The 17226-nt window shown below is 41.6% G+C and overlaps 2 protein-coding genes across 2 annotated transcripts in view; one reads left to right on the top strand and one right to left on the bottom strand.

Annotated features, from left to right (window-relative positions):
* The window catches only part of LOC308309723 (putative E3 ubiquitin-protein ligase HERC1), a gene marked incomplete at its 5' end in the record, with an annotated part of 80022 nt that extends 71277 nt beyond the window's left edge, over positions 1 to 8745 (bottom strand). The window contains 2 exons of the mRNA XM_080755640.1: positions 232 to 266; positions 8523 to 8745. Coding sequence (XP_080611766.1) covers positions 232 to 266; positions 8523 to 8745 — 258 coding nt within the window. The remainder of the gene's footprint in view (positions 1 to 231; positions 267 to 8522) is intronic.
* A 2180-nt stretch (positions 8746 to 10925) lies between these two features.
* esm1 (endothelial cell-specific molecule 1) lies at positions 10926 to 13113 on the top strand. The gene is made up of 3 exons (XM_080756058.1): positions 10926 to 11353; positions 11943 to 12086; positions 12307 to 13113. The coding sequence occupies exons 1-3, from the start codon at positions 11047 to 11049 to the stop codon at positions 12393 to 12395; spliced, it is 540 nt and encodes a 179-aa protein (XP_080612184.1). The 5' UTR covers positions 10926 to 11046; the 3' UTR covers positions 12396 to 13113.
* The last annotated feature ends 4113 nt before the right edge of the window (positions 13114 to 17226 follow it).

Genomic DNA, 17226 nt, shown 5'->3' with positions numbered 1-17226 from the left:
AACAGATCTGTTTATCATGTGTTGATGATGCACATTCTTGCCTTCTTCAATTATGTTGCTACACAACCCACTAGTCTAGAACCCTATGAAATGAAGACGGACACATATCACTCTAGCCCAGACGTACACAGTAAAGTAGTGTGGTTCACTCCAAAGAATGTAGGAGTTCAATTATACTGTATAAGCAGAGGTTCCCAACCACTGGTACTTGTACCACTAGTGCTACAGTACTTGAGCCCCCCTCTGTTGGTACACAGAGGAGTCGCCTGGAAAAGGAGAACAAAGACAAAAGTGGAATGAAATATGAAATATTACTACAGTACAGGTAAGGTAGTTCTTCTGACTGACTTCTGACTAAGCAATTGGTTAAAATAGGTGCTGAAATGAGCATGACAGCACACCTTGGCTTAGGAATGGAGCGTCATTGGCTTAGGAATGGAGCAAAAAGGGCAGGTACTGTTTACTGTATACGATCTTGTATTTTAACAAAATAAACAAATAATAAATGTTATTTATTATGGTGGTACTTGGATAGACAAATATTTTCGTAGGTGGTACTTCAGTATGAAAAGGTTGGGAATCAATGCTGTATAGGACCACCGGGTAGGGCTGACTCGTCAATACAGTATATGTGCGTGTTGATTTCCATGGTGGGGTCAACGACAGAGGGCCTGTCCTGGACTAAAGGAGGAACACACCACTGACACCAGTAGTAGTAGTAAAGGCATTTGTCGTGCCCCCCCCCCCCCCCCCCCCCCCGTGATCTTATCTACACATGTTCTGTTTCAGAGCGAAAGCTGTTATCGTTGCACATGTGGTGTCCCTTTGACACACGATCCAAACAGTGCAAAAAACAGCCATGGTCACCGTCACACACAGCGACCCAGCCTGTATGCTCCACATTCCCATCCTGCTTTGATAACTATCAGCACATTTTTGAGGGCTAACATTAAGCATGCAGCTAAAGGTCTCTATCTCTCTGTCTCTCTCACACACACACACACACACACACACACACACACACACACACGATTTGAAGATAGATTAATTTCAGTCAGACAGAAAGATAGCAACTTGGCCAATTTTATAACACAATGTTGAGCTGTAAAAAGCCAAAGCTAAGAACCAGGTTATTTTCATGCTCAAGCCAAACCACATTCTTATGTTCCTCATTGCCATTCATAGCTTCTATCGATGTGGAACATGCACAGCACACAGTCTCATATATGACCTACTGACTGACTGCCTCTTTCATTACGGTATTGTGCAGTCACATCTCTCCTGCCTCGCCTATGGCCTGCCGGCTACTGTATATGGTTTCCACTCTTGACAAAAATAACAAGAAGCAGTGATACAGCGAAGGCCTTGACATGACGCCTCCAGTTGTGGAGTGATCAAAGATGAGCAATTTAGGTCAATATTACTGCACTGAAAAGCTAACTTGCCATACACCTGCCAGGCTTTACACAGAACAGCACAGTCCCAAATTTGCAAACATGATTTTTAAACCATTGGTTCTCAAACTATTTCATGCAGGCTCGGCTCCAGGATATATATATATATATATATTTAGAGAGAGAAAATAGCAGATCTACATATCGAGCATATAGAGCTTGTAGACCGGCTATTTTCAAATAGCCGAAGTAGGTTATAGTGGTAAAAACAGATTTTTATGCTATACTGTATTAATACATTTTGCTGGGGACCCCCTAGGGTCCGAATTTAAACATCCAATGGCCAAATCGGAATGCAGGCCAGGCAAAATTAGATCAGATTATTAGATGAGAATCTGTTTCATGGCAGAAGATATTCTGAAGAAAGATGTCACCAGCCTTGAGATAATTTTCCAATGGTTAATTCCATAGGTGTCTGACATGCAGCATGATCTCTATATCCAGCAACTCTCTGCAGGCTGCAGGTACAGCTAGTAATCACACCCGATCACATTACTTGCGTTTTACTCACACCCTAATGTGAGTAAAGAGTAGACTATAAGGCTTCCTAATGTAGCACTATATACCAGATTGATTTCAGCAACTTCAGCCCTGACACATGAACGTGACGTGTGTGTGTGTGTGTGTGTGTGTGTGTGTGTCATACACAACAGTATGTGTGTGTGTGTGTGTGTGTGTGTGTGTGTGTGTGGTGTGTGTGTGTGTGTGAGAGGGGGAGAGAGATACCACACACACACACACACACACACACACAAAAATCAAATAAAAGCTATAAGATTGCATTATCCACCTACGTTATCAGTGAAACATACTGAACTGACATGCAGATACTAAAATATACGTTATAGTAACATTCTGGCTAATAATGTGAGTTGCCTAACATTAGCTGCCTAGCCTGTTGGGAGCTATTTTTACAACATATTGGCACGGTTCTTAGTGCTATCGTGACAGCTGATGTGACAGTACATAACAGTAAATTCCCCTTGTCATTTTCCACCAGTATGACCTATATAGCGACGTGCATTCGACAACGACACGATTGTCTTTTTATAGCCATATTACACACAAACATACACTGTACAGATTCCCCCGGTGTTTCGGTTCGTGCTCTCTGCATCTAGCATGCTAAGGCAACGGCTAGCTGCCTCCTGCAATGCAAGCTAATCCGTCTGCTAATGCTAACGTTGCGTTGCATTAACCTGACGTTAGTACAGTATGGTGAAGGCTTCTGCGTTTAGTTGTCACCTCGCAGCGACATCACTCCTCTAAAGGTAACACAAACACGCACACCACCCCAGGCGTCTTCATGCAATAAACATCTGACTGACGACCACCGCCTACCTTTACTGATGGACTTCATTGTCCCAAGAGGAGTAGAGTCTACAACGGTGTTTCTCAACCAGTGGTCCACGGACCACTAGTGGCCATATGGCATAATGACAGGTGGTCGTGAAGTCTAAGATCCACATGATGGAACGGACGCTGTGGTAATTCGTGCAGGGCGTTGCTGAAAATGAGCACCTGTGCTCAGCTACTTCCCTGGGTAAAAAATAATAATAAAATAAAATATTGTGAAATGTGCAGGGCTGCTAGGGCTTCGGTTTCTGATGTACTTCTGAACCTCAGGATATTATATCAGCTTCATTTGGATCATGGCACATTTAAAAGTGCACTGCCTGCAGTACCACCCAAACTGTACAGTGTGCAGTATTTGACAGTGTCATATTATATTCCATAGGCGGCAGGCCTAATGTTGTTATTAAACCGCTCTGGCAGCATGTCACATATTTTTAAATGCAAATTTTGGTCATGGGTGGTATGTCCAATTTGATTTGATACTGTAGGGCAGGGGTGGGCAACTGGCGGCCCGGGGGCCACATGCGGCCCCCACCTTCACTTAAGGTGGCCCTCAGGTTAATATCAGAATACTGATATAATATTGGTTCCAGCTGTTTACAATTCCATGACCTGCTTTAATTACTTCAGTCTAAATTAGTAGCTCAATGCTCAACACACGTATAATTAAAGGCATTTGAAATGACATAAACATGTACATTTTCAGGATTCCAATAAGAATATAGCAAAAATAGCCGATCTACAAGCTCAATTGAGCTTGTAGATCGGCTATTTTTGCAACGACATTAACATATGGCCCTATAGGGAGTGAGTGTGGAAATATAGTGGCCCTCTCCATCGTCAAAGTTGCCCACCCCTGCTGTAGGGGATATTTCTCACATCTTGGAGGAAAAGAGAGACAATTGATTGATTGATTGATTGATTGATTGATTGATTGATTGAAGTATTTATTAACAGTTTGCAGAATTACAGTACATTTCAAGCACAACTCGATACAAAAACTGTTAGCTGTGGACGACACCATAAATGGCATAAAGCATTACACTTGTTTACAATAGTGCCCGCCATTTTCAATTCATCAAAACATTTCTATATAGCCAAAAACAGGAAATCATAGAGGAGTAGCTATGGACCAGAGCTAATAGAGGAGGTAAAAAGGGGAAAAAAACATATAGGCCTACAGTGAGGGGAAAAGGGGGTGGGTGGGGGTTCAGGTTTTATGGGGGCCAGTTTCGAATTGCAGCCGTCCGTAGGTGCCCATTGAACTGAAACAACTGAAAACCTTTGATGCCTGTCAGTCACAATTGTGTGACAGGGTCTCAATTTGTGGGACGCCTGAAAAGTGTTGAAAATGTGGGACTGTCCTACGCAAAGGTGGACGTCTGGTCACCCTTAAAGTTCTACTATACTGATTACTGAATGCGGGCATGGGGCCTCATTCAGTTATAAACTAGAAAGGTGCGCTCCGCTCAGTCATGGATGGGGCCTGACTCAGAATGGTGCGCTCCGGCCTGGGCCATGGTTCAGTGGTCCAGGCACCTTGGCTGGTAATCCAGTCTGGCAGTGTGCCGCGGGCTCGACTCGATCCCGACGGCCCTTGCTGCATGTTTTCCCCCCATCTCTCTCCCCATTTCCTGTCAGTGTACTGTCTGTCTTTCCATAAAAAATAAAAAATAAAGGCGAAAGCCACAACAAAACCAGACAGCCAGACAGCCAGACAGGGAGGAGCTGAGGTGAGGTCAGGTGAGGTCAGTCCAGAAGGAGCTGAGGAGGGATAAGAATGTATGGAGGAGTGCAAGCTCCAGCAGAACAACAGCAATGACTGGAGGAGCCATAATATATAACACCAGACATCATTGCATCATTAAATGCAATGTAGACAATTCAGAGTAACACAAACATTGATGGCGAAGGTGGGGACACAAATTGTGATTGGCCGGAATGAGAAAATATGTACGATGATAAGAGCGCCCCTCACTTCACACGGGTATTATTTTTAATGTTTGTTTCTGGCACTTATGGCGTAAATCGTTTGCTAGCCAGGCTTTAATGTTTGTTAGGGCACTAAATGACGACATAAGACGCCATGTGGTCGATATAAATACAGTGGTCGCCCCTCACTTCACACAAGGGGCGCTATCCCCACATGTCTCATATTTGCCATGGACACTGAAAGGAGAAATTAGGTCAAATGTCCACCAAATATGACGTAAAATGTCTTCAACACAAACATTAAATGCCATTGACAATGAAGGGCAAATTGCGTGCGTGCGTGCGTGCGTGTTGTGTGTGTGTGTGTGTGTGTGTGTGTGTGTGTGTGAGAGAGAGAGAAAGAGAGAGAGCATAACATATTTTATTGTATTGTATTGTATTGTATTGTATTGTATTGTATTGTATTGTATTGTATTGTATTGTATTGTATTGTATTGTATTGTATTGTATTGTATTGTATTCTTTGTTTGGCTCGTTGTTTTGCAGGTGTGGGTGTACTCAATCAAAAGCAGTTAAATGGCAAGTAAATACATTCATACTCATTTGTACACCATTATTTAACATGATAACTATGGATTTCTTTCTCCAAAAGGCATTGTACATCTAAGTCCATAAATAATTTAGGGAAAAACCCATTGGTGAATTGTATGAAGATTAAACTTAATTTCCAGTATCAAAACGTTACTGTTTGTTACCATATAGGCAGGTGTAAGTCACTACAATGTAAGTCTGGGTGGCATTGAGGTTGACTTTCCTGCCACTTAGCGCTCTCTGGTGCTGACTAGGAGTACTGCAGGCTGTCTCCCCAGAGTCGAGATCACAGGCTGCTTTGGCTCTGGCTGGATGAGAGAAACACTATCGGTTAGTATTCATCCCAATGCTAGTCTGGATAAAATAAAAATGGAGGATTTGAAATTATTCTTAGTGGCAGGTTGTTGTTGTTGTTGTGGCACATCAATTACTGTATATTGTATAATTACTGCAGAATGCACTAGACTAGAGCAAAACCACAAGGTCACCAAAATTGGTGCTAATACAGAAATCTGCAATTGGTGATGGGTCTCAAAGTGTGGTCACATGTACCCTCATGGTAGCCTGGCTAATAAGCCAGACCGAATCAGCCGTTGGCAAAAGAAAATTGCCTGCCATTTAGCATCTTCGTGAATCTACTGTCTCTCTGGATGCGCCCAGAGCGCATGCCAAAGGCATGCCGTTGCTTGATGTCCCAATGTCCCATTGGCCAGAGGAGGCAGACGAGGCAGCCAATCAGGCTAGGCCATCAGTATGACTAGGGCTAGACTAGGTTTTTTTTCATGAGCTTTCATTAGTCAGGTTTCACCTGACAAAAAGTGTACACTGTGTTGTACCCTGCCCTTCTTTCTAATTATTTGTTCAACCCAAAAAAATAATTTATTGTCATGATTTGTCAGGAGCCGAGTTGGCTTTGTCCAAGGCTTAAATGTCTTTAAATAAATATTTTCTGAAACGAAGTGCCCACGTCATTCTGAAAGGGGATGGGACTGCAACTCTCTATAGGCAGTTGGCCAAGGGAGAGGTTAAAAAGAATGTTCAAGGTGTAATATTATTGGATTAGCCAGGTTTATAATGGTGATATAGTTGAATGTCTGAGAAACAGTATGGTTGGATTTTTGTCTACACTAGGAGGTTGTCTGGTATAATTGTAAAGGAAGACTATTTTAAATGGCCTGGTAGGTTAGGTATTTTTGGCAGATCTTCCACACCAGCAATGGACCCTGCTGAACTGCCCAAGAATTGGTAGGTTCTGCTTCAAATTGTCCATGAAGTAGAGCCTGGCAGACAGCGCAGCATGTCAGTGCGGCGAGCCTGAGCAGACTGCCGACCACACAATAGAGGGTAAGCGCGTGACATCATCATCAAACCCGGAAGTTATGTGGGAATGCAACTGAGTGGCAAAAAACTACTTGTTGGCCGTGACAGTCCAAAACATCCATACAGAAAAGTATTATCCGATTGCATTAAACGACATTAAACAATGTTAAACTCACTTTGCCACTCACGTTTCCACTTAAAGCATGCGCATACCCTCTATAGACCACCTTCAGAGGCCGGCCTTTGTCAAGGGGGACCATCAACTGACACACACCAGTCAAACAAGTTGTGAAACTAATATCTAGATTAGAACAACTGCATGTCATTTATTGGCTAAAATGTATCAATATTTTATAGACGAGCTGTCAGATGGACGTGTTTCTCCACCCCGGCTTTCACCTCTCTCTGAGTCCTGGCTGGTCGACATTCTCACTCTAGTAGTAATACAGTATAATGATGGGTTGGGGAATCATCCGACTACCTGTCAGACGTTTGACATTGAAGGAATGGATCTCCCATCACGTTATTTTACAACGGTCCTCCTGCCCTCACTGGAATGCAGAAGTGCCTTTCTCACTCCCAACTCGGTTGACAACTCCGCTAAAACACATAAAACACGGTTATGGTTAAGAATTAGGGTAAGTGGTCATCTGCAGGTCATCTGCCATGGCAGGTTTGGGAATCGATATATTAATAGCTCAGCCTTTTAAGAAAATACAACTCCCTGATGAATAAAGCCACAATGTAATTATATTAGCTAATAATAAATTATGTTTGGGTTAGGCAGAAGAGGAGGCAGGAGGGAGTAGGGACGCTGGTGGCAGTCAGATGTGGGTGCCTCCATGGCTGACAACAGGGGGCAGAGAAAGCAATAGCTCTATGATACAGACAGCTTGGAAGAGCAGCCCTGCCTTTGCATAAGGTTGTGATTGGACACCTGTTAAAAAGTGCTCCACAGAAGTTCTCAACTTTTAAAAGTGATCTGGTCGACCAGATGAAGGTCGCCTTTTGGTCATTTCTCATAAGGTGTAATGTAAAAAGGTGGTGGCGGTGCCTATATTTCTTTGAAGGCACCTGGTGTGAACATAATTATAATTTATGGCTTTAGCTTGTTTTTCGGATGGGAGACGGCAAACAGACTTGCAATGTGCGCACGCACGCACGCACACACGCACCCCCCCCCTCCCCCCCCCCCCCCCCCCACACACACACACACAGTGTCATGTTCAGACGTAAATAGGGTGGTATTCTTGAGGTGTCAGTTTCTTGCGGCAGGTAGGACAGCTGTGGTAAGATTGATGCAGCAAATCTCTGATACACCGACTGCAGAACACATGGCCACAGTGAGTAGAAACCACTAGCCTACCACTGCTTACAATCTCTGCGTAGGTATCCATACACACAGGGCAGCTGATGGTACCCGGAATCACCCTGGTTCTACTTTTCTGGTCATCTCCATCACTATTGTCCACATAACTCTCTGCACTTCTGGTCTGAGGACGTTCATCGACCCCCATACCAGAGTTATTGTTGTTGGTCAGGTCAACAATAGCAGGGTCGCTCTCTAGGTTGCCTAAAAACAGTCTATTAACTTCATTCGCCACTACAGAGTCGTAATTGTTAATATCAGGGTCCGATCTCAAATTTGACACACGACATACACAGATATCACATACCTGTATATCACCATATGGATGCCGACAGAGATCATCTGGGTAGCGGTTATCCAAATGTGCTATACAAGTCCTTATTCTCCTTATCGTGTCTCTAATGCTATGTTGCACTTGTTGTCGCAATTGGTCATTTTCCGCTCTCATGGTGGAGATGTGCTCTCTGGCCTGCTCATGAATAGGGGTGGAGGTGCGGAACCTGCTGGAAAGGCAGTGACCCTCGGTGTAGCCTCTACAGTCAGGTGAATGATGTCTGTCATCTTGACGATAGTGGTGATCATCATGATGGTGGCTGCGATTATGAAGTTGGTGGCGACGATCATCGTTGTGGGCTCTCGGATTAGACCGCCAACAGGAGGCCTCAGGCTGACGGTGGCTATCCCTGTGGTAGCAACAGTAATCATGTGAAGAACAGGGCTCATCATTGGTCATTTCTAGTTTCCTTCTGTCTCTAATGCGTTTTTTCACTTCTTTTCGCTGCAGTTGCCTGGTGACCTCATAATCTGTAAGGTATAATGACTGGTGGCTGTGCCTCTGCGGCCGGTGGTCCACATCAAGTTCTAGATCCCTCCCGTTTGGCCCGATTCTGAACATCCTATTCTGAAATGGCAGGATACAGTTTGTGGATGTCATCAACATGTGTCTCTATGTATCTAACTTTAAAGATCAGGTTTTATCTGGCTGTTTAGACATTTCCCCATTTATTTTATACACTCTTGCTGGAGATGTCCATATTTGGATAGAAGGAAGCCCTATTTAGGCACAGCAGTGGAGGACACATCATGACAGCCCCAATTAACAGAAGGTGCAAGATCAATCTCGGTCAAATTGGGAACCTCACAGTTGCCATCCGGCCACTCTACCCCTGAGCCACTGCCGCCGCCCCGTCTGCCATCTGGCATATAAATATATGCCAGAGATCCTGTACTCTCTGTCATCATATTTATGACAGATACAGGGCAGTCTTCTGGGAATTGCCGCAAGGTGGTTCTGGACAACCGCTGATCCAACCGACTTCCCATTCTGTGCATACAGTTCATCACTCCATCAGGTACCGTATGTATGCTGATGAAGATTGTTTGAAGTCGATCGGTCAGACGGTTCTCAATTTAAATTGCCCAAATATTTTCTTTTCACTGCAAACCATGCTGCTCTCCATGCTCTCCCCTTCTCTCTCTACACACCAATGACTTCACCTCATGGACTCCTTGTCAAGCAATCTCAACTTCAAGTTTGCCAATAGTATAACCATATATGGAGTTCACCAATATCAACGCAGATTGACAGTTTTGGGCAACAGTTACAATAGGTAGTGCCTGGATATGAATGCCCATAAAGACAAGCCTGATGTCACAATACTGACATCTTAGCTGAGTCAGAGTGAAAGGGGGAGAGCGGGAGAGGTACAAGAGGGAGGGAGTTAGAGAGCCTGTTTCACGCTCATTCTATGCAATAAGCAGGCCAGAGAGGGGGAGGGAGAGCTCGGACGATCAGTGTGAGAACCAACACGTTATCAGCCTAAATATGGACATATTTAGCTTCCCTCAACTTCCACACTAAGTATGGAAACAGTCTGACTCTGATGGTTGGAAGTGCCATATCTCTGCTGTCAGAAAGAAACCAAGAAACCAGAAACTCCAAAATGTTCATTCTGTTGTGAGTTTGTGACTTTATATATTGTCAATTAGTTGCATGAGAGGAGGGGGGGAGTTGGTGGAGTTACTGTAGTTGCTTTATTAGCAGGCAGTTAGAGGGGCCAATGGAGTTAAGAGGTTTTGTCTGAAGCACTTTTTACTACTTTTCATTGGTTCAATATTTTATATATAATTTTATAAATTTTATAACCACCTGATTTAAAAAAAATCTGGTGGTTTCCTCCCGACAGCAACGGTATTATATCATGTTCTGCGTGTCTGTCTGGTCAGACGTGCTAACGCAGACCGGTATCACCTGGAACTGGTCACCTGGAGAGAGCCTGAGGTCTGAGGATGACCTCTGACCTGTGGATCAGTTTGTGTTAAAAGACTGAATGCATGTGACTGTTCAAAGTGCTCAAGCTTCATACATGTAGCCTACATTTTATATTTGTGGTTCTTGTGTGAACCTCAGGTTGATTGAAAGACGTTCTAGACCAATGATTTTCAACCTTCATCATGGTTATTATGCATTATTATAATAATCAACCCACCAATCCATTGTCAATTGATTTTTTCAATCCTTTTGACAGACATTCAATACAAACTCTATAACATTTTTTTTAGAGGACAACCTACATTCCATGACCATACTGGCTGCTGTCTTCCACGACAATGTGGTCTGATTAGAACACAGACAGGCAGATGCAGACATGATGGGCGAAAACATTTAGTAATCTGAGCAGATAATAACTAACCTGACATCTTTCAGGTCACATTAATTTCAATTCCTGGATGGCAGTTCAGTTCAGTGTGTTAATCCCACTTCCATACCGGATTTCTAAAAAGGGGCAGTGGTAAAAAAGGATGACAACACCGGATTGAGGAAATTGACGAGGGCAAAACCATGTGCAAAACAAAGTTGTTCAATGCTGATAACTCTGCAACCCGAGGAGCCATAGGTCACTCCATTCAAGACGCCAGAGGTGGTCGCTTCTCTGTCCGGGACAAATCACTTGCCCAGATCGATTCAGCCGAAAAGACTGGAGAAACAAAGCGACCCTCCTCCCTCCCGCACATCCATGCACGATGTCTTTTCTTCTTCTCACAGTGTTGTCTACAATAATAGTCCAAGATGTCAAGGCTTGGGGCGCGAATGTCAAGTACGCAGTGAACTGCCCGGAGCGATGTAACGTTGAGCTGTGCGGTGGCACGCAGCGCTGCAGACGGACTGTCCTGGATGACTGCGGCTGTTGCCAGGTCTGTGCAGCGGGCAGGGGGGAACACTGCTACCGCACAGTGTCGGGGATGCACGGGGTGAAGTGTGGACCGGGGTTATTCTGCGAGTTCTACAAGGATGAGGATGATTATGGAGATGAATATGGAATTTGCAAAGGTAGGCTATATTCACACACTGACTGGTCTGGCGCACCTGCTGCTGCACAGCAGATGAACGTGTTTGCTTTATGTGCTATATAACATGCCTGATAAATTCAGTAGGCTACTTGATTTGTTTTGTTTTTGTAAATATTGTAGGCCTATGAATATGATAAGCGGTTTGTGTAGGTCAATTCGGATACCCAAAAGGCTTTGGGTATCCGAATCCTTAGCCTAAACCTAGATATGCTTAGGCCTTTGTCACATTTTTACATTAGGCTTGAATTACACTTTCCTTTTATCTGGGCTGCCGTATTATTTTATATATAGGCAGCCAAAAAAGGCTTAAAACAACAATTGCACTTGGACAGCCTGTTCCTGACTGCAGTAGCATAGCTAATTCAATTGTATAGCCTATAATAGTCTCAAGTGCATAAATTGTTTTAAGCCTATATTTTGGTTGTGTTTTTTAACAGTAGACTATTCCAATAGCCTATAATCCAAAAATATCAGCTCTTGCCGTTTTTTATCAACTCTGATAGAGGATATGGAAGCCCTCTGGAGGTCGTGTAGCCCATATATATAGCCTATGATGTGCTTTTCCACAGATTGCATGTATGGAACCTATGGGATCGAGTGCCGCAAGACATGCAGCTGCAAAGGAGGCATCTGTGACAGGGAGACTGGGGCTTGTCTCACCTTTAAATTCTTCTCCAAAATTGCAAGCAAGCTCAAGACTCAATCCCATGAAGGTATAAGGCTACTGTCCAAGTAATTGTGGGGGGAAAAGACAGCCATACAGGGATACATTCTGAGATAGGCTATAATCTTTAATCCTTATACTGTATGTACATGATTAGCCTGGCTATAGCAGTCATTTCAGGTCGTAGCAACGTAACGACTTTTTCATGATGCATGCGTGTGTACAAAATGTAAATGTGATTTGATGTATTTCTTCATTTGCCTTTGCAGGAGGAGGTGAGCTGGGCTCAGGAGAAAGTCAGGATACAGAGATGAACACAGACACACCTGCTGCTACAAAATGGCTCAACCCTCGCTGACATGCACTTTCACGACTGAATCAGTTCAGTGTAAATGTAGCATAGTATTACTATTAACTTATAAATGATTGAAGTATATTTTAATATGTCAAAAGAACAAACAAACTTTTGTACTGCTTTTTGAAAGTGTATTTTGTTTCTTTGAAATTTTTTATTTTTATTTTTTATCCCTGTGTTCCGATAAAATAAGAAGGCTATGTCAAGAAAAACTGCAAATGATATTAGTATATGTAGAGTAAATTAAATTCTCATTGTCATTCATTTTGTTGAAAAGTTGAAACAAAGCAACAAAATAAAGTAAGAAAAAGTGGAAAAGGTCATAGGCCTATCTATGTATAGGCCTACACCAACCAATGTACAGGAAGCTCCTCCTAATTAAACCAAAGTTATGGAAAGAAAAACTTTACTGGATATATAATCTACATGTATTTCCATTACTAACAATGTTCAGGTTGAAATAAGTAGCCTACACATTAACTAATTAAACAAATAATAATAATAATAAATCCCTATATGTAATTGAAAGCTTATGGGCATATGTAGAAATGATCAATTGGACCTGGTTCTAAATTATGAACACAAGGACTTAAAGGACACCGCCAGACAGTGGTATTCCATCGGTCCACTGACATAATCCATCATCGTTAAACTGTGGTTACTAAAAAGCTATGAAACAATACTGTATAAAGCCTACAATGACTAATGTTGCAGCATTCAATACTTAAGCGTTGTCGAACTTGGAGGATCACTTTGTGCATTAGCATGCATGTTTTGGAACCATGTGGTGCCATGGTCAAAAATACAAAACACTGGTGTATCCTCGAGAGCTTTGTGAGCAAGGTTTAAGGTACCTAATCTGGAAGTTATAATATGATCCCACTATTCTAAAGGATTGGTTTGGGCTTTTCTTTATTTGTGTTTTATATTCCTATCCTTTATAATCATGTGTACACACAATGTAGCTTTTACATTGATACATTTACCACCCTGCTGCATTTTCTCAATGCTATTCTGGAGCGAAATATTCTGCAAAAATATCTAGTAGTTAGTAGTTAGTGTACAGGGGGAAAAGGAGGATCCCTGGGGGACACTTTCAATATAGGGTTTGAATTTATTGTCTTAAATAAAAAAACATTTGATAACAAAAAATATATACAGGGTTTGAGTGGTTGAACACCATATAGCAGTGGTTTCAACCAGTGGTCTTTGAGGGGGTCCCAGGTGGTCCCCAGCTAAATGATGGAGAGTTGGTAACCAAATAGACCCTTGTAGATCTTTAACTCTTGAGAGCGTAAAATCACATTTTACACAAGAGTTAAATTATTGTTAAACATCTGCATTACTTAATTTACAAAAGTCCACACAATTAGAGAATGTAGCATAATTGTTATTTTGATTTAGGTTTGTTATTTCTTCTATGGTACCACATCAATACAGCATGGAATTGTGGGCAACATCTTATCCAACGATAACAAAATGTTGAGGTTAAATCGAGGCTAAATCTCATCAAATGGTGGTCTGTGGCTCAAATGTCGAATAAATAATGGACCTTGATATGAAAAGGGTTGAAAACCACTGCTATATAGCCATATGGCCATCACACAGGGCTAACCTGTCCAAAACACATTCTAAAGATCCTTCATAGAATATGGGAAACCGACAGTAGTCAGACGTATATGTTCTACTGAAAACAATGTTCACAAACCATGTTCTTTCTATCAGATTTGTACTTTATTTTGCTATTAACAAATTATTTTTGCTTGGCTCTAGTATCTACAGTATGCCAGTGGTGTGCATCCCTGTTAAGAAATGCAGCTGCAACTCTGAGCTGCTCTCTAGAAATACAGCTGCAACTCTGAGCTGCTCTCTAGAAATATAGTGCAGAAGTTTATAAAAAGGTTGGGGAATTGCAAAAAGTTGTTTCATGTTACTGTAAGTGATATGTTCTGAATAAACATAAAATAAATGAAAACATACGTTTCCTTGTTTTGAAAAGGAGGTTCTAAACATTTGCCCGGGTCAGACTGTTTAAGGCCACGGAGGGAATGCAGCAGCATGGTGTTAACCTCTCATTCAATATTAAAGATATCGGTTGAGCTTGTGCTATATGTATGATTTCAAATGAGAATGTCAATAAGTTCTGGATTGAAAAACATATTGGTATACTATATATATTGGAATGGATCCATGAGCTAATCTGTTGAGGATGTATAGAACTCCACATCGCAACAAAGTATAGCCTATTCTGTATTTATGCTTTGTCATATAGTGGTGTCGAGCGCCAATATAGCCAATCTATTGTAGATTTGATTTGTTCGGTGTTTGTCACCATCATATGACTAAGTACTGTATCAATGAGACTTAAGTTAAGAGAGTACCACTTGAAAGGAGTATCTCTATAATATCCACACATTATCATGGCATGCACATGTAACAAACACTGCACTGTGAAGAAATGCAATCACGCATTCACCAGAATATAAGAACTTTTAAAGTTCCAAGTAAAACAATCAATGTACAGTTAGTAATTGTCTTGTAATGTTCATTGTTGTTTTTTGTATGTTTGTATTGTCATTTGTGTGTAAAAAAGGAAAATAAATACATTGTTGAAAAGAAAAAAAAACAATCAATGTACAGTTAAAAATCAAAACCACATTGGATTGAACAAATAACAGTAACACATGGTTCATGTAATTAGCTGTGTTCACAAATAATGAACTGATTATATGAACATTATATAGATCACATAATGTGTTTAATTATTCTAAATGGAAGGTTCCTGCATGGTTAGGGCTTTTTAGAAATAGGCTGGAGTCTGGACATATATGTGAATATAATGGAACAGACTCAGAGCCAATGGCAATAGCCACTGTACTGTTTATGAAAGAAACAATATTTTTGACAAATTAGTTAGGAAAGATCTCTATGAAGACATCCTTAACATTTGTTAGCAAATTAACGAATTAATTAAGTGTGGAGAGTGGAGGGGACAAAATACAAAACATTTCTTAACCACGTGAACCCTAGCATAACCTATTCTGGGCTCACAACTGTAAGTTCACAACGGTGAGCTTGTAGCTCTGTTATTTTTGGCATAGAGATACGGTGAAGGGAATATAGTGTGGACCTATATATAGGCTTAGTTCTGGGACCCCATAGTCAACAAAATTATACAGACAATGGGGACCTGGATCTGCTGCGTATACTTATGAATTTCCCACAGTTCCAAGTAGTGCCGCTCTGAAAGCACACAAGAAAATCTTCTATTTATATTCTCAATTTATTTCCAAAAATCATTTAAAAAAAAACATTTTTACATGCATGCTTTACGGGTAAAATCAGCTGCCGCTTCCTTTGTAGTTACCAAAAATAAAAATCCAAACGGCAAAATACCAGTGAGGGTTAAAAATAGCTGTTATTAGCATCACCTCTGACTCTTGCCAGTACACAAATGTTTTCCAGTGTCCAACATGTTTATTTCCTGTGCTTCCTGACACCTGTGAAAATGGCCATTCTTCCTGTTGTTGTTGTGTCTGCGAGGACAGGAATTTAAAAGCCAGGAATTTTTCAAGTGACACACCAAAAGACAAGACTTTTGTCAAATTACACGTCACTTGACCGTGTCCCCTGTCCAGCAGTTAGAACAAGAGATGTTTCATCTCTCTATAATCAAACTTCCTCTTGTTCAACGTGACTTACAAAGCGTGTGAAATAAAAATAATCTATTCAATAAAGAAGCAATTTCCTGTAAAAAAAAAAAAAGCAGGAAGCGAGGAAGTACAAATATAATATTACAGACCTTTTTATAGAGAGACTGCTCATTTTTGTTCCACACATCTCATTCATTTTCATGGCCAAGTGAGCCTGGTGGGAGGAAGGAAGGTCTAATAAAATCTGCCAGTTAAAAAAAAATACTTAAAATTTTATTTTATATTCATTCATTCTAGATTACAGCTTTGAATTAACACTCAGGATTTTGCGGTGTACAAGACCCCAAAGACAAGGTGACAGACAGACAGACAGACAGGCCGGGACAATAGCAGCGTTCTCTGTGTGAGGGCAGGGGTGTTGATGAGTGGTCAAGCTCGTATGTTCCTCTCATTCCCCTGAGAACTGACAAACTGAGGCCTCGCAACCAAACAAAGGACCCTGGAAAATAACAGGAAAGTGTTGGTGAGAAATACCCTTTATCTGACTCCCTGACCACGTCACTGCCGCCTCTGCAGAAACAAAGGTGCATGGACCGAGCAGTAAATAACTCTGATTTACTGCAAATAGACCTTGAGGTATTTACAGTTCAACAGGTTGTTTATTGGCTCTGGAATGGCCGCTGGATAATTGAAAGCAACAAATACACAGTTACCAAGGAAATTAACCACTTACGCCCCTATACTGTATATACTTCGTCGTACTTCGTCTACATGCTCCAAAACGCGATGTATTGTCATCTTGTCGATGGAATATGTTTGAGGGCACCCTCCCATATTCAGCAATTAGTGTAGATGTTCGTCCTACACAAACAGTAAATTCCCATTGACAATGAATGGAGAATTTACATCCTAATGTGGACGAGCAAATCTGTATTTTCGTCCTACACAAACATTAAATTCCCATTGACAATGAATGGAGAATTTACGTCATATGTGGACAATCAAATCGGTATTTTTGTCCTACACAAACGACGATCATAACGCCCCTCACTTCACACGGGTGTGATTGTTTTTAGTTTTAGTTTTTTTTAATCACTCTTACTGTATAATGATGACAACCTGGATGCCAGGTTGAAAGTGGTAAAGTGATGGATGGGTCTTTCACTTAATGGAAAGCAATT

Source organism: Protomyctophum bolini (assembly GCF_963924005.1).
Source record: "Protomyctophum bolini genome assembly, chromosome: 22".
Taxonomy (NCBI): Eukaryota; Metazoa; Chordata; class Actinopteri; order Myctophiformes; family Myctophidae; genus Protomyctophum; species Protomyctophum bolini.
The sequence above is the reverse complement of the archived record's forward strand: the minus strand, read 5'-3'. Positions and strand labels throughout refer to the sequence as shown.

Bases quoted from the DNA above. Each gene is read 5' to 3' on its own strand.
- esm1 (XM_080756058.1), top strand. From the start codon at position 11,047: ATGTCTTTTCTTCTTCTCACAGTGTTGTCTACAATAATAGTCCAAGAT. The intron at 11,354-11,942 runs GTAGGCTATATT...GCTTTTCCACAG, and splicing joins TGAATATGGAATTTGCAAAG to ATTGCATGTATGGAACCTAT. The intron at 12,087-12,306 runs GTATAAGGCTAC...TTGCCTTTGCAG, and splicing joins CAAGACTCAATCCCATGAAG to GAGGAGGTGAGCTGGGCTCA.